The sequence below is a fragment of the Mesoplodon densirostris genome, chromosome 13 (assembly GCF_025265405.1).
Source record: "Mesoplodon densirostris isolate mMesDen1 chromosome 13, mMesDen1 primary haplotype, whole genome shotgun sequence".
Lineage (NCBI taxonomy): Eukaryota > Metazoa > Chordata > Mammalia > Artiodactyla > Ziphiidae > Mesoplodon > Mesoplodon densirostris.
This window is the reverse complement of record NC_082673.1, coordinates 86,579,462-86,598,332: the sequence shown is the minus strand read 5'-3', so window position 1 is coordinate 86,598,332 and position 18,871 is coordinate 86,579,462. Positions and strand designations below refer to the sequence as shown.

Here is an 18,871-nt window from a genome sequence, read left to right as displayed (position 1 = left end):
TTGTGTGTCAATTATGTGTTCTGATAAACGTTCACAGTTTGGGCCGTTTAATGAATTTCTGCCATTTTACTCCACTGTGGGGGGATGGAGGTGAAGTGGGTGGAATCCTAGAAGAGAGGGGTTATAAGCTCTGTTCATATTTCCTGTGTCCAACTGTACAGCTGTGCAATTTTCAGGTGATCCAACTGGGAGGTCTTCATGGGGCCCAGAGCCAAAATAAGCAGTCCAATAATATTTAACACGTCTAAGCCAGTAATATATTGCTAAGCACTAAAGCTGTTTTACCTTTTCGCTCAGCAATACACTTAAGAGATCGATCCTCCATCACCTATCAAAAATAAGCAGTGATGTAATAAAAGATTTACACAGAACAATATTCACCACAGACTTTAATTTCTTAATGTACTGCATTGTGACCAAAGTACATATAATGGTAGCATTTTTACTCTTTTAAATGTAATGAGATGTGGGGGGACCTATATATAACCAAATTTTGTAATTACTCATTTGACTCAATAAAATAGTAATAGTAAAACAATAACCTCCCCCCAAAAAACGTGAGTAAGTTCTTTAACAAGCCCCTTAATATATGCATTGTTGTTTCTGAAGTCCACTTAACAACTTTAAGTTCAAGGGCTGCTTTCTGGGTCGATAATCAAGCATCTTAGAAGAGAAGAAGGGAAAAGTCACAGCATAAGATTTGAAATTCCTTCATAATGTTTTTTGAAAGCTGTCATATTCACAAATACCAGCTTAACTTTCTAATTCTCATGACACAGGGGCGTGTATCACAAGATCTCAAGGGCCCAGAGAAGATCGCTGAGAAAAGAACAAAAGGAGCCTCGAAGAGGCTCATCTCTACTTACAGCTGCACTTTCCTCCCGCTCCCACTGTAAGACACGGGTTGTCAAGGTGGGAGAGGGCTGGCCTGGCCTGGAAGGGGACTGGTGCTCAGTGAAGCAATGGACTGCGGGCCAAGATATTTTCCTAAGGCTCTATGTTCCAGAGTGGCCTTTCTGCTTCCCCAGAGGGTCCAAGATGTAATGAATACTAGGAGGGACACTGATCATGACTTGTCATAAGCACATGTGTCTTTAAGTGATGATTTTTATTATCAGGCTTCCTCAACACCAACAAGTTTCAAAATCCCCCCTAGACAGCATTGTGGATTTCGGCAATGGCACGTAAGGACTAACAAACAAGTGCATTATCACTTTATTTCTACAGGTAAACTATCAACTGGACACCAAAAATAAAAAGGATTTTCACATGAATCCTCTTGAAAAAACATTATTTGCCTCCAAAAATTAATTAGGAGTCACAGAAAAGGCAACTTTTAACATACCGATATGACTGTCAAATGTCTACCATTCTAGGAAAATTTTGATAGCCATGATGATTTCTATGGAATAGGCTTCCTTCCACCCAGTAATAAATTCGTGGGTTTTTAATTGTCTGCAATTCACTACAGGGGAAAAATGCAAGCCAACTTTAAAAAGAAAGCTTCTCAAGCTTTAATTCAAACTCCAGAGGAAACCTGTCTTATAAATACTTCGCTCTTCTCTCTCAAAGACTCTTAACCAAAGAACTTCTGTGAGACAGCAAATATATCAAATTTAAAATATGCACAAAATAGGAAAATATTTAATGTAAGAACCCATATTGCCTAATATAAAGTTACTGAAAATAATATGTAGGCATCAGAATGCTGAGAGATTAGACAACAATTACCAAATTATGAAAATTAATAAATCTAATTTAAACCTGTAGAATCTAACTCAGTACACTAAATCTTAAAAACCATAATCATAGTACACAGGTATCTCCTAAGTTAACAATCTCGGGCACTTTTTTTCCCCAAAAATGAGAATCTTTTTTTTTTATCCTAATTATAAAAGTGACAGCAAGTTATTATTAAAACATTAAAGTACAGAAACATGTAAAGTAGAAAAGAGCACATGATCCTTACCCTCCAGAAAATAACTGCCAGTAAGATTCGAGTTAGCTTTTCTTAAAATAAATGTTCAACTAGGGTTTTATCTGTCCTACATATTGCTTTTCCTTCTTTTATTTAACAGTATAATAAAGACAATCTTACCATAGCAGTAGAGCATGTATGCATAATGATATATAGAGATATAATTCAATTTCATATGACAACTGACTTTTTAAAATGGTGCATAAGCCTTCTTTTACCCTAGCATGACTTTACATACGGCATTCCATTTCCTGAAATAGTTTCCAATAATTAAACACCTGGAGAAACCTACCTCATACTCCGAAGCAGCTCAAAGGTCACTTCCTGTTCTAACTTCACAGCACCCCCTTGGCCAACCCTACCTTATATAAGTAAAGTGATGAGGGATCAGCCCCCATTCACTGCTCCCTTATCACTTTATTTATAAATCCTCAATAAAAACCTGCACATCTTATTGAACTTAACCTGCTTAGCCAAGTACAATGGCTGGTAGTTTCTCAAATGCCCTCTGCCCTGTATACCCCTGTCATGGCCACCCCTCCAGCTCACCCTGTCTTACTTCTGACCCCTAACCAGCCAGCTCCTTCAGAGCCTTAGGGAAGATTTCTCTGACACTGTCAGCGTGATCCTCTGTCTTTCTAGATCACCCCAACATTGAACTTCTCACACTGTATTATACAAAATTAAGTTATTCATCTGTATTCCCCACAAAACGGAGAGCTTCTTGTGACAAAAGAACATGTCTTAATCAGTTTTGTTTTCCAGGCACAATTTCTGGCTCAGAGAAGACCCTCAATAAATGTTAGTATATGAATGGATAGATGGGATCAATGATGAAGGAAACAGTGAATTAAAGAAGAAAAAAATCAATGTAAAATCTAAACCACAAGGCACTTAAGGTCCTCACAGACAGGGTGCCTTGTTCCAATGTTGATTTGGCACTTAGGTTAACTCTGTTCCATCGAGTCGCTGCCCAGAACCAAGGGTTAGGGTTTACCCACGGGAAAACTCTGGAGGACAATTTCTATAGCTTAAAGTCTTTAAAAAAAAAATCATGAAACAGTGTTTATTTGCATTTCACACTTTACAAGCTTGCGCATATGCTCAAGAGAGCAAATATATTTTGGGTTTGAATACTTAAAGACTCATGTTCAGTGTTTTACCACTGAAAGAGTGCTGAAATGGTTCATTAAGAGAAATTACTACTCAATTAATGGAAATCATTTTATTAGTTGGAGTTTCACAAACAGCGCTCCTCTCTTGCCCCAGAAGCTGCAAGTGTACAACAGCCTCAATTCCACACCAAGTGCCTCTGCCCATCGCTATTCCAGAGGCGCAAGTACTACCAGCTTCCTCCATCTCAGCCTATTAACGGACACCAGCATGAAAGCTTTTTCTTAGAACTGATGCGAGTCCTATATTAGCCTTTACACAAGGCTGGCTTGAAACTCAAATGCTCGATTTGCTAAGCAGAAATATCCTTTTCAGCATTCCGAAAGCAGATTTCTAAGCAGCCTACTTCAGACGCTATGAGGACTTGACATGGACTCTGCTCTCTGTGAGACACAGAAACTGTAATTCGTCTTCCCCTACTCGCATCAAAGCTGACACTGAAAAACAACGTTTGAGGTTTTATTTCATACACTTAACGCATAGACAACAGAGTATTAACTTCAGATTAATCATCTACCAGACTATGAACCCTTTAAAGTTGGGGATGGTGTCTGTGCATCTTTCTACCTACTGCATATTGAGTATATAGGGCATATCAAGCCTGGTGAATCAGTTTATAAAAGTTTCCATAATCCATGCTGTGTTTAGTTATTAGTATGTCTATAAAATGCTCATAACAGTTTTCTGTTTACTAAAATGTATTATATATCTTCAGTTTTGAAAGTATGGCTGAGTAAGTTCCTAACAGGCTGACTGTCTCTAGGTGAACAACTGTAAACTCTCAAACGCTAAACAAAATACAAAAAGCAACCATCTAAAGCCTCCACAGAATGCTCACAAACAAGGAGGTTCTACAAGGGAGTCAAGACTTAGAAGAAGGGAATGGCTGGGTGAATTCACTGATTGTAGAGCTTTTAGCTGCGCAGCAGAGTTTGAGGCAACCATAGGGCTGAAATGTGTGGGAGGAATAATACTAGAAATGAGAGTTAGACTTGAGGAGCCCCAAATTTTGTGTATAAAACCTGTCAATCACGTATGCCAAAAATAAACGCAAAAGTCAAACTGAGGAGTAAACTGAGTTCTGCACTCCTATCCGACAGACTCTGCATCTGGATCCAAAAATATCAACACCCCTCAAAGAAACGTAACAGAATCCAATTTCCACAACGTAACACAATGTCCAGTATACAATCCAAAATTACTCAACATATAAAAAATAGGAAAAATGTAACATTATCAAGATAAAAGAGTATCAATTCACATCAAATCTAAGATGACTAAGATTTTAGAATTAGAGACTTTAAAGCACCTATTTTAACTGTGCTCAATTACACAAGATAATATAACACCTGCAATAAATGGAAAATCCCGACAAAGAAAAAAACATGTTTCCAAATACATATATTTATATATGAATCACATATAAATTCTGAAACAGATAAGTACAATACCTGATATAAAAATTTTATCTGATAGGCTTCCCAAAAAATAAAGATAACATAGGAAAGAGTCAATGAGTTTAAGATACAGCAGCAGAAATGATCCAAACTGAAGAAGAGGGGGAAAAAACTAATAACAAAAGTGAACAGAGTCACAGGAATCTTTTCGAGAATATCAACAGGTTGAAAGTACCTGTAATTAGAGTCTCAAAGGGCGGGGACTGAAAGGATCAGAAAAAGTATTTAAAGAAGCAATACCTGAAATATTATGATGAAATGGACAAATCCTTTGAAAAACACAAAACAATTTTCACAAAAGATGAAATAGAAAATCTGATTAGTGCCTTGTCAGTTAAAGACACTGAAGAACTTATATTTGACTCATATATAAATATATGTATTTGAAAAGAGTTTTTCACCACCAAACTCCAGGCCCCAGACAGCTTCACTAGTGAATTCTACCTAATAATAAAGAAAACAATAGCACCAAACTGACATACATTCTTTGCGGGGGTGGGGGGGGCGGAGAACACTTCTATGTGCGTGTGTGTATAAATTATAGGCCACTATCACTCATGAATAGAGATGCATTTGAATCCAACAATGTATAAAAAGGATAATACATCATTAAGTAGGGTTTAACCCAAGAATGCAAAACTGGTTTAATTTAGCCAAATCAATCAATAATATTCAGTATATTAACAGTATAAAGGAGAAACATTCTGTGTTCATTTCAATAGATTCAGAAAAGGTATTCAACAAAATTCATCACCCAGTCAGGATCAAATCTCTCAGCAAAACTAAAATAGAAGAAAACTTCCTCTACCAGATACAGGTCATCTACAAAAAAAACCTCACAGCTGTTACCATGCTTAACGGTAAAATACTGAATGTTTTCCACATTGCCTGAGAACAAGAGAAAACTGCCTAATGTCACCGCTTGTATTCAAGCATTATACTAGAGATCCTGGCCAATACAATAATAAGATAATAAAAAGCATAAAAATTGGGAAGAAAGAAGTAAACTGTTTATGCAGATGATATGATTATGTACATAGCATATTCTAAGGAATCTATAAAACAACTTACTAGAACAAGTGAATTTATTAGCAAGGTAGCAGAATACAAGGTTTATACTAGAGGCAAAAATTTATACTAGAGGCAAAAAAATTGGAAAATAAGATTTCGAAACACTTTACAAGAGTGTTCAAAAAACATGAAACACTTAGGAATAAGTTCAACAGAAGACAAGACCTTTACCCTAAAAAGTACAAAACACTACTGATAGAAATTAAAAATCTAAATGGAAAGATATATCATGCTCAAGGAAGGGAAGACTTAATATTGTTAACATGTCAGAATTCCCTAAACTGATCAACAGATTCAATGCAACTGCAATCATAATTCCAGCAGAATGTTTTGTGAAAATAAAACAATAAATTTATATAGAATTGCAAAGGGATCTATATGCAAGCAATCCTGAAAAAGGACAAAGTTGAAGGGAATACATTACCTAACTTCATGTCTTACTATAAAAAGCAACAGTAATGAAGATGGTATGGTACTGGCATAATGATCCATAAATAGATCAATGAAGCAAAATAGAAAGTACAGAAATAGACCCTCACTTAACATAGTCATCCAATTTCCAACAAAGATGCCAACACAATCCGTGGGAGGAAAATATCTTTCAACAAATGGTACTGAAAAAACTGGATATCCATATGAAGAAAAAATAAATTTTGACTGTCTTTCTCACACCATACACAAAAACTAATTTGAGATGTATCACACACGTAAAATTAAAAGCTATAATGGTAAAGCTTTTAGGGGAAACACAGGAGACTAGAACTTATAAAGGACTCTAACATTTCCTTGAAGGTTGGCAAAGATTTCTTAGTTGACAGAAGGTAAAATCATAAAAGAAAAACTTGATACATTAGACATCATCAAAATTTAAAACTTCTGCTTATCACAAAACTCTGTTAAGAAAATAACAAGGCAAGCCACAGACGGAGTCAAATATTCACAAAACGTATAACCAACAAAAGATCTGTAGCCAGGATATATAAAAAAAAAAGCTCCTACAACTCAATGATAAGAAGACAGACTGCCCACTCAGGGAGTGGCAAAAGATCTAAAAAGAGACTTCAAAATTGAATATATGTAAATGGTCAGTAAGTGCATGAAAAAGTACACAAAATCATTAATCAACAGGGAAATGCAAATTAACACCACAGGAAAATACCAATACCCTATCAGAATGGCTGCAATTAAAGAGACTGACAACATCAAATATGGATTTAGATATATGGAGCAACCACAACTTGGCATGCACTGTTCTAGAAATGTCACAAATACAACCACTTTGGGAAAAAAATTATGGCAATTTATTATAAAACTAAATACACAGCAATTTAAACCCTAAGTATTTACTAAAAATAAATGAAAACGTATGGTCACAAAATGGACAAAAAGGTTCCCAGCAATTTAATTATAATAACCCCAAACTGAAAACTGCCCAGGCAAATGGATAAATACGTTGTGGTATTTTCAGGTATTGGATTATTGTTCTGCAATCAAAAGAAATTAACTACTAATATATACAACAGTATGCATAAATCATGTACATGGACACTCAGAGGAAAGAAAAAAGAAAAGCGGAGTAAAAAGAAGATCAATTTAGGCCAAATCTGAGATGATCAGATTTTAGAATTAGACTTTAAAGCACCTATTGTAACTGTGCCAAATGTCATAAAATAACACTTGCAGTGAATAAAAATCAAACTTTTTTCTAGAATAATTAGGGACTATTTTAATAATTTATGTGCCAAACCCTATGCCAAGCATTTAACATGGATAAGCTTATTTCTTATCAATCCAGCCTTATCTTACAAATGAAGAAACTACAGCAGGAGGAAGTTGAACAGGCTGTCCAAAGTCCAAAACATAACTCAGAAGAATACATTTCAGGGCTCCGCAACTCACGCCGAAGTCAAAGAGAAAGGATAGAGTCACCAAATAAGGTTTCACCTGCTTGTAAAAGCGTGTGTGTTGGGGCGTCGTGCTAAGGGAAAACACCTCAAGAACACACCAAACAGAACGTAAACTGAGCGTGCGCTCCCTTGTGATAAGGCCTGACACGCGTGCAGTGAAGGCTCACGGTCTTACCTTAGGGAACTGTTTCACAGGAATCAACACTTTCTGCCCCAGCTTCATGTTCTTGTTAATGACCACATCAATGTACTTTTCTTCATCCTTGCCTTCTCCTTTGTGAAACTTTTCTATTTCTGTGGAAGAAACACAGGTAAGTGTGAAGTGTCTGACTGAGAACTCCAGAGGCTGTAGCTCTATGCTGGCAAGAAACCAAATACAGAATATGGACTTCAGACGGCTACAGTTTTTTCAAGCCGTGACATATGTCCCATTGTATTGATGATTCTCCACCAGCACAGCGGGAAAACGCACATACCAGGGCACTACAATGTGAAATCTCAATCACCCAAGCTAATGGAAGGGAACAAACACCAACATAAAAATAGATTCTTTGGGGCCTTTTGGAATCCTAGGAAAAGGCTGATCAAATGGCAAAGAAAAGCCAGAAACTATTTTCAGTTCACTGTTACCAAGCCCTGACATCCCTATTGATCAAACCCCGCCTGGCTCTCCAAGGCGTTTCCCATCAAGAATGGGTTCTCTAAGATGGCATTAAAAGCCCTGGACAACCTTCTGTCCGTCGACCTCCCCAACCAAATCCTCCCTCCTCAAAAGTGACAAGCCCAATTACAAGCTCATGGCTTTGTTAATGCTCTTTTCTCTTCTTGTGATGTTATTCTGATGATTTCAATTTCACACATCTCCTTCGAGATTCAACCACATTAAACACTACTTCTTATGTGTTACGGTCCCTTTCCTCGACTGGGCAGCAGCAGCAGTGGGAAAATCAGTCCCTCCCACCACGATACTCCCAAAGCACTTCACGCACAATTCTACTATCATTTCTAGCTCAGCTCTGCAGCTTCCGACCAAAGCTTCTAAAAATAAAGATAATTACTAAGTCTCCAAATAAGCTGATCATTTTGTTTGCTTTCTTGTATTATCCTAAGTTTGGATCCTGTAAAACTGATCATTCTATATAGAATCTGCATGGGAACAATATACACTGAAACAGAAGTATGTGAAATGTAAACATTTACATAGATAATTCTTGTTATTGTTGCTGGAAAAAATTCTTCAAGGGTACTTTTAATTTTGACATTTTTCTATAAAAGTAAAATATACATATGGTGAAAAGTTAAAATAGTATCATAGAATATAAAAGTAAAAGAAAGTTTCTCCTATACCCATACTCCAGAGGTAATAATACAGAATGTTATATACTCTTTCAGAAATTTTCCACGAATAAATCAGCACACAGGCATGCACATATACAATGTGTTTGAAAATTGTAGAACTAATGGTGGATATGAGCTACATTAGCTTTGTTTTCCTCAGTAAAAAGCAATAAGTCACATGTCACCTGCCCCACTGACTTCAGCTTTAATCAGTAGAAGAAAATAAATTCCACATTTTATTTTTATTTATCCATTTATGCTATAATTGGGAATACCTTTAGCGAGTTAGAAGACTTAACAAAATTAGGTACACTGAAACTTCCTAGAAAAAAGAATTTTTAATGTTATGAATACATGTGTCAAAATAGATTTAACTACCTATTTTCTTTTTAAATAACAAAGCATTTTTATAATTTTGAGAACTTAGATGCCTAATTTAATATTTAATTCCCTAATCGGCACTCAAAATGTTATTCCTTGCATCAGTGACGTTTAACATTTGAAGTAACATGGAAAGTCATAAAGGTAAGATTTAAAAATTAGAAAAAATTATATTTTACCATATATTACATTAAAGTTTGAGATATGCCTATGATTTTAAAGAGGAAAGTAAAATTTAAAAGAAAAAATATATAAAATACTTCATTTCCTCTCCAGTCAACTTTGCAAATCTTATATTGCTAAAATAACTAGCTGTTACATTAAGTAACCTTTGAAATATGTTGAAATATAATATTTCGCTGTTTAAGATTTATTTAAGAGCAAAGTTTAAAGCCTGATGGCATGTTAAAGCATGTAGGTTTGCATGTACTGGACCTAACACACCACACAGCAATGGAAAGAGCCCCATCCCTGTCACTGGCATCAAACAGATCTGGTTTTCAGCACAGCTCAGGCCCCTGTGACCTCCTATGGTAACATTCAAAACTTCTGTTTTTTTAGGCGTTGTTCAATCAACAATTTTCATTTTCTACTTGATTGAAGATTATAAGTAGGTTGATGTTTTTATGAAGTCCAATAAAGTAAAATGCAAAATAACAGGAAGTGCACAAGATGATTTAATGAAATCTTGAAACTGTCCCTAACTGGGAGTTTCATATTCTAAAACTCAGGCTACTACCCCTCCGGTCTTCCTTAGGGAAGCGAAGGCACTGGACACCTACCCAAGGTGGATTTAACCTTTTAGTAAATTGGAGCATATGAAGGCCAACCATAGAAAATCCAGCCAGATGTTCAAGGTGGAACACATAGGGGATTTGACTTTCACAAATCCCTAGATTACATTTGTTACATACAGTTTAATGTACCAGTGCCATCTCCCAGCGCAGAAATAATAAGCAAAGTGTGATTAGGTTTTAGATGATGGAGGGGATTAAAATGCTGTTTTCAAACCATGGACACCAAATTTCTGTCAACCTGGAAATCTAGTGTCAGTTATGTCTTTTTTGGCTTTTGTTTTTCCATTTCTTTTTGTTTTTCTCTTGGTCCCGTATGGAGCCTCCCTAAGCAATGGCCACTTACATTTTAGCCTACCAAATATACTAAAATCCACTAATCCTCTAAAACACAGCAAAATAATCTTTGAATTTAAATAAGTTAAATTTCCAATATAAAAAAAATTAGTAAATTTTCATTAAAACTGCTGAAATTCTCTCACAGAATCAAGCACATCTAAATTGACATTTTCCTTTGTCCCAGCAACTCCATTTCTACAAATTTACCCTACAAATATACTTGGATAGATTATAAAATATTATATACAAAGTTATCCATTTAAAGCACTGTCTTTAATAGCAAAACAATGGAAATCATCTAAATGTCTATAATTAAGAACCTGGTTACTAAGCTAGGGCACAGCCATACAACGAAATCACATACAGCTACTTTACATCAGGAAACTCTTTATGTTCTTATAGGAAAAGGTCTCCACCAAATAACTGTTTAGTACATGTACACACATATACAGTGTAAAACAGTGTCAGAATATACGTTCATATTCACTTGTATATGCACAGAAAATAGCTCACTTCTTCTATATAAGAAACGAGTAACAGCGATTAATTGTCAAGGGGGAAATGCAGTGGATAAGAAACAGGAATAGGAGGGCTTCCCTGGTGGCGCAGTGGTTGAGAGTCTGCCTGCCAATGCAGAGGATGCGGGTTCGTGCCCCGGTCTGGGAAGATCCCATATGGCACGGGGTGGCTGCGTCCATGAGCCATGGCCACTGAGCCTGCGCGTCTGGAGCCTGCGCTCCGCAACGGGAGAGGCCACAACAGTGTGAGACCCGCGTGCCGCAAAAAAAAAAAAAAGAAACAGGAATAGGAGACTTTTGCGGTATCTCTCTTTTACATTGTTTTAAAATTTTGAATTATGTGAGTATTTTACCCTTCAAATTTTAAATCTTTAAATACTTCAGCAGAATTTTTTAAAATATTGAAACAGAATAAAATAAGAATGTAAACAGAGATTGCCATGTTTATATTTTGCATCTTAGCTGAAAATCCAGAGCTTGACTCTCTCTTGATCATTCATTTAAGTTCTTCATTAAAATATTCTTTCACTGAAACTGTGATGAGGAATTCACCTGGACTGCCTATCCCACTTGAAGCAACAGATGTGTTTCTGGAAACTACATGCACAATATTTTATTTTGAGAATCCAATAATACTCCCAATGCAATGGGGTTCACATAGTGAGGGAGAGAGGAACAGGTATCTATCCAAAAAACACTGACTGAGGTCTGATACACTGGAGAAACTGTACTGGGTGCTGGGAAGAAAATACACAGAATCTGTGGCATGTAAACAGACGAATTTAATATAATGTACACAGTATTGCAGAAAAGGGACTAACAGCTTTGGAACTTGGAAAATTATTCAAAAAGCTAGCAAATGCGTGCTAAGTTCTTAAAGGATGAGGAACAGAGTTTGCGAGGCAAAGAGCCGAAGTAAGTAACCCTGGGTAACGCCAGTTCACATTCCCTCATCTGACCAGTTAGACTGTAGAGTTGATACATGGAGTTTTACTTTTTTTTCCCCCTTTTCTCCTTTAACAGTACAGAATAGAATAAACCACACAAGTAACCATGACGCGCTCCTGCCACTGCAGAGCCAGTCAGCGAATAAGGTGAGACGTGGGCTCCATTTCCTCACCCCACATCCTGGGTTCCTGCAGAAAGAACCAGGGCGAGAAGAGTGGGTAGTTCTCTGCGGCCAAAACAGAGGAGAAATGAGGACAAACGCATGAAAAGGCAGGCCAGGTTCTTAATGTCAACACTGGTATACTAAGGGTCCAGTAACAACAGGGAGATACTGAAAGCTGTCAGCTAAGGAGTGACGTGATGAGCACCATCCTCAAGGAAAGGGGGCCCTGAGCAGAAATGGAATGGATGGAACGTGGAGAGAGAGCGCAGAGGACATCACAGCTGGATGATAAGACAATCTGTCCCATGAACAACCCATGAGGGATGGAACTAGAGGGCTTATTTCTATTTGGACAGAAAGCCATCAGAGAGGCAAACCCTTCGTATTCAGAGGAGGCATCAAGCCCACAGGACACCCGGCTAGAGCAAACACACAGGCGTGCCCTGCACACCTCTCCCCTCCCTCGCCCTCTACCCCTAATGCCCAGCTTTTCACGGCTTCTAAAGCACCAGCTCACCGAGGTTCAGGCTTCTGCGCTTGTTCCCCAAGACTGAAACACTTCTGGGGACTTTTCCCGGAATAACAGCCTTCTCTTTGGTGCCTCTGCCTAAATTCCACTTCCTAGAAAGACTGTCTTTGAATTCCCAGACTAGCTACCCAAAACAACGCAGCATTCAGCATGATACTCACCACAGGTGTTAACTTCCTACCAAATGTCCGTCTTCTCCAACAGACTGCCAGTGCCCTCCCCACACTTAACTCCTTTCGTGGTCCTAACAAAGCTGGGAAGCAGGAAGGGGCAAGGGAAGGAAAAGACTGCATGGAGAGGGCAGCCTGGCAGGGGTTGTAACTTCCCCAGAGGAAGCAGCCAGCCTGTGCTAACCTAACAGGGAGGAAGCCAAAGAGAACACACTCTGGGATCTCACTTCCTCCTGCAGACCTGCCGCTGGTGGCTCCACTTCCTCCTGCAGACCTGCTTCTGCTTGGGAGGGGCAACCCAAGCAGAAGCCAGAAGGTGACAGTGTCTGCTGATGCACTCCTCAGGCACCCACATCAGCCCCGGGCACAGAGCGGAGGAGGGTGAAAGAGGACCTGGTGAGGCAAAAAGCAGCAATCCAGCCCTACATCTTTGGTAACTGAAGGAAGCTCTAAACAGAGTGTCTGATGCCTCCGATACATACCAAAGTTTCCTTTTGGGCTTACACCACATATAATACTATACAGCAAAATACTGAAAAGTAACAAAAATTATTTTAGAGATCACTTATTACGACAGTACTAAGTAACTAATAATTATTATGGCTTTGTTGACAATGATTCACCAGGTTAAAGGCTGAACGTTTGACTTAAGGTCTCTCTTTATTCTAATGAACTTATGATCTATCACCTTCATTTTACAGAATAAGACCCCGAGGATTCAAATGGGTTCGAAGCTTGCCAAAGGTTGGACAGTTCGTAAGGGCCAAGGCAGGATTCATGCTAAGATTCAGCTAACGTTAAAGGCTGTTTCATTAGCTGTTTAAAAGCTATGTAATAAAAATTCACAAAAGGTTCAGGTAAGTATAAATAATACAAATCAGCCTGCACAATTAAGTACTAGGGTAGACAGTAATATGGTCAAAAGCCGCCCCCCGCCCTTTCCCAAGGACCTTAACTATGTGTGAACTTACTAAAGGACAGGGGTTAGCCGGGATCTATAATGAAACAAGAAGTCCACATAAGCAGAATGATAATACCTACATGCTCCGCATTCAGAGAGCTATTTCAAAATAATACAAGAGGGCTTCCCTGGTGGCACAGTGGTTGAGAGTCCGCCTGCCGATGCAGGGGACGCGGGTTCGTGACCCGGTCCGGGAAGATCCCACATGCCGCAGAGCGGCTGGGCCCATGAGCCATGGCCACTGAGCCTGCGCGTCCGGAGCCTGTGCTCCGCAACGGGAGAGGCCACAGCAGTGAGTGGCCCACGTACCACAAAAAATAAAAATAAAAAATAATACAAGAGCCTAGTTGGAGGATTTAAAATGATCTTGAAATATATATAGTGTTCACAGCCATTGTAAATTCTGTTTGACAGATTACTAAAATGTTATTGTGCCTTCTGGTCAGAGAAAATATTCCTTAACCTCCAACATGACAAATGTTTTCACAAAGGAATTATTTTATTTAAGCAATCCAAACCTAACAGAACACCTATTAGATTCAAACCAGAGTTGAGTACACTAAAACCTGCCCAGACTAGACTGATTCATACAGCTCATGATCTTGCAAATAATCTTCCATAAACAGAAATAAATGGCACAGCAGAATAGAGATGCATACCACTATCTAGTAAGAATAGCTCATCATAAATACACAAAAATATATCATCCAGAGAGCAAAAAAACAGTCAATACTTTAAATATTAAAATGCTTGGAAGTAAACCTCTCTTTATGAAGACAAGATAGTGCTAATAGTTGTATGCAAAGTATCCTTAAATACATACACAATGCATAAAATTAAAACATACACACAAGGAAATGACAGTCAAATTCCTCCAGGGAGGAAGAAAGATTGATAAGGAGGGAGGGAGGGAGGAAGGAATTACAGCTGACCCTCGAACAAGGAGGGGGTCGAGGGCGCTGATCCTCCCCACAGTTCAAGCTCTGTATACAACTTAGAGTTGGCCCTCCGTATCCACAGTTCCTCTGTATCCACGGTTCCGCACCTGCGGAGAAAACCATTATTTTCTATTTTTAAAAAATCTGTGTAAAGTGGACCTACACAGTCCAAACCCATGTTGTTCAACAGTCAAGTGTAATTCTACCCATCATGGATAATTAACAAAAAAATAACAATAGGGCTTCCCTGGTGGCACAGTGGTTGAGAGTCCACCTGCCGACGCAGGGGACACGGGTTCGTGCCCAGGTCCAGGCAGATCCCACATGCCGCAGAGCGGCTGGGCCCGTGAGCCATGGCCGCTGAGCCTGAGCGTCCAGAGCCTGTGCTCCGCAATGGGAGAGGCCACAACAGTGAGAGGCCCGCGTACCGCAAAAAAAAAAAAAAAAAAAAAAAAAAATATATATATATATATAAAACAATACTGGCAGCTGGAATTTATTTACTGACTATTGTCCAGGTATTTAATCCTTGTAACCATGCAGCAGAGGAGATGTAATCTTCATTTTACAGAAAGGAAACAGCTGCTTACAGAATCCAGTGATTTAGCTAAGATCCCAGAGCAGACCCAGATCTAGGATTCCAGCCCCAGTGTATCTGATTCCTAAAGCCATGCTCCCCTCCAGTTTCTTAGTGTCACTGTAGTAAAGGGATCTTGATTTTGAGTGAGAAAAAATTCTTTGGATTATTACTTAGTTTGGGGGAAAACTAACCAAGTTATTACAAGTATCAAAAGAAATGATGTTTATCAAAGTGCTCTGAAAACTATAACACATAATGCAAATACAGGTTATTCTTGTTTACCTAACACAAAGCCTAAACTGTGATTAGTGATTTACACATATCTCACTGTAGAACGGATTTCAAGAAGAATTTGTGAAAGCAGTATGATTCTACAAATTCAAATCCAGGTAACTAAAAAGTTCTGAGCACTACTCACAATTATTATAACAAATTTTATCAAATTATTTTTAAGAGAAAAAAAATGCTTCCAGTGTACTGGCCCCTTTTTATCCCCTTAAATATATGCAGTCATTCACCAAACAAAAGGCATCACGGCAGAAAAAAGAAAAATATAAAGATAAGACACGTTGATCATTCAATGCCCCAGTGAAATGTAAATTTATCATCTAAACAAGGAGAAAGATTCAAAGACCTTCAGAAATGAGGAGGTCACTGGATTTTGGTACTAAAGTCTAACAATTTTCAAAATAAACTTCTGATTGCAAAGGGTTTTTATAATTTTAAAACCATAAACACCAAGGAATGTACATCAGAGGTGAGATGTTCCTTAAAATTGATAGAAGGAATCTAACAAGTTGAACAATTATAATATTCTAGACACTACCCTGGAGACTTTGCATACACGAGGTCCACACAACTTCTCAGAGTGTTGGGACAGGAATTATCATCCCCTTTTCTCCTATACATCTAATAAGTGGCAGCGCTCAAGTTTGACTGCAGGATTGTCTGACTCTCAAAAGGTTTGCTTCTCCTTCAGAATACTCACAACTGGCTTCTGTGAAATAAAATTCATATTTTATGGCAAGAAAAGAAAACTTGAAACATAAAAATGTTTCTTTGGCCTCCTCTCCCCCCTCTACTGTGTGTTGTGTAACTGCATTAGGCACCAACCAAACCTCCCCCCTGGCAGAAATACCTGCTCAGCCATAAGGAGCAACATTCTAGAATCAACAGGACAGCTCCTTAAAAGATAACCTTCCTTCTTAATCTTGTAAGGGGTCACGCGGACCCATGGCCCACTACCTGCTTTGTAAGCTTAGATCTGGATTGTGTAAACTGTCAATAATACATCATTTAGAATACAGCCCTCTGTCTCAAAAACATATATAACTGTGCTTTGGTTTACATACGTGACCTCTGGAGCTTGAACTGGAAGAACAGTTCCCAGAACTTTCTGAGAGGTTGTTCCTGGGTTATAACCCTCAATTTGGCTCAAATAAAATTTCAGATTGACTGATTTAATTTTTGTTGACACTTCAAAACAAAACAAAACCTTCTGAGCCAACAGGTAACATAACAGATTAGATTCCACTTCCAATATATGAACAGAATTTTATAGGAATAGTCAGTCAACTGCATTCACTGAATGACCGCTATTTACTGAGAAACATAACAGGAGCAACAGAGGAAGACAAAAGCATAATAAAAGTACAACAGTGCAAACTAATTTCCAGGATGCTTCTAAGCACAACAAAAGATCAGGGCTCAGGGTCCCCCAGTTTTACCAGTCCTAATGGTTAACACTGGCAAATTTCTCTCTTGACTCACTTTCATCTGGTAGTAAGGAAAGTTCTAAAATAAGTATTTATTGAAACTGGTTGCAAAGAAATGTCTCAGCTTCTACTTAAATCACCCAAAAAAGGCAGAAAGATGAACCTAGACAACAGAGAAAGAAGAGGCTAGGAGCTCTTGCCAACACAAGCTGACCAATCCCTTGGCTATTCCAAAAGATTCAGGATTATTCTTTTTTTATTTGATTTATTTATTTTTGGCTGCACTGTGTCTTCGTTGCTGCGCACGGGTTTTCTCTAGTTGCGGCGAGCGGGGGCTACTGTTCGTTGTGGTGCGCGGGTCTCTCACTGCGGTGGCTTTGCGGAGCACAGGCTCTAGGCACATGGGCTCAGCAGTTGTGGCACGTGGGCTCTAGAGCGCAGGCTCAGTAGTTATGGCGCACAGGCTTGGCTGCTCTGCGGCATGTGGGATCTTCCCAGGCCAGGGCTCGAACCCGTGTCCCCTGCATTGGCAGGCGGATTCTTAACTACTGCGCCACCAGGGAAGCCCAGGATTATTCTTAATGTATCCCAATGCATTTGTCAAATGAAGATTCGGTAAACCCACAGACTAAATGAAGACAACAATACATCAGGTTAATTTAAGTCAACAATGACTTAAGTCAGTAACTACTGGGAGGAGGAATGGGATTAACTACTAAAGACAAAAAAGGAAAATCTACTGTTTAGTTTTACCTGCCTAAGGGTTAAACCACATTTCTCACTTTTAATTGCAAACATCATTAAGTATACTGCAAAAGACCAGCTATCTTAAACAATTATCAGGCTCTAGAGGTCACCAATTAGAACCCTGCAAGGATTTGAATTAAAAAAAGGTTTTATGATTAGGTGAAGTAATGATCCAAGAAAGAGATTAGTTCTGTTCAGACTGCACTCATTATAAAACCCATTTCCTTTGTGTGAAGATTCAATGTCTTTCTCATTTATCCCGCTGGCATTATCACACTCTGAGATAGAAATATGACTGTACTAATGATATTCTATAACAACCATACAATACAAGCATTTTGCTCTCGTTACTTTCATATCTAATAAGGTTACCAATGAATATTTTCTATTGGTTAGATATACAATAATACAAACTCTATGGGTGTGACAGACTGTTCAAAATAAATTCAAAGTAGGATACGATCATGCTTTGGCCGACATTTTTAGGTCAGTTTCAGAATCATAGCCAGTCCCTATTTATGCAGCAAAGAGTTAGAATAATTGGGGGAAAATAATCTTTAAGACATTAAATCATATTTTTTCACATAATGATTACTTACAGGTTCACCTTTATAAAAATAATTCTAAAAATAAACAGCATGATCAAGGATTGCAACCAGATCCCCAAGAACACTGACTCTGATGCTGTTTAAAAGGCATATTGATGAAATCATGAGAGATATGCTAGAATAATAAACATCACTAAAAAAAATGCAGCTTAATATTAGTACAAAACATACAAGATGCCTAGAATACTATATTTCCCTCACAACTCAATGATCTTCTAAGCTACCTAAAAACTGCCAAACAAGCATAAAACACTTTTTAAAAACAAAATACAATTACAGCAGAAACATATTTTGTCACTTAGATTTAATCATCATAGAAAGTTAAAACACTGATAAACAATCCAGCTGTACACACTATTTAATAGCCACAGCCTCTGAGGACAGGATATATCTCTACACAGGTACATACAAGTATTGAAGATGAGGACACCTTCTTCTTCCCACATCAATTTAAAGCCAGGATGTGTTATCCGTACTAGGTCATTCTCCAGTCACATTTCATGTTTTCCTTCTCCTTATGAGTCAGATGCTATCTCTCCACGGTGGACATTCCCAC

The 18,871-nt window shown here is 38.2% G+C and overlaps 1 protein-coding gene across 2 annotated transcripts in view; it reads right to left on the bottom strand.

Annotated features, from left to right (window-relative positions):
* Window positions 1–18,871, bottom strand: part of KHDRBS3 (KH RNA binding domain containing, signal transduction associated 3) — a 162,921-nt gene that overhangs the window by 101,212 nt on the left and 42,838 nt on the right. For both annotated transcript variants that reach the window (XR_009534071.1, XM_060115848.1), the window contains exon 2: window positions 7,762–7,880. Coding sequence is in view for 1 of the 2 variants with exons in the window: in XM_060115848.1 (XP_059971831.1) it covers window positions 7,762–7,880 (119 nt within the window). In the remaining variant the exon portion in view is untranslated. The remainder of the gene's footprint in view (window positions 1–7,761; window positions 7,881–18,871) is intronic.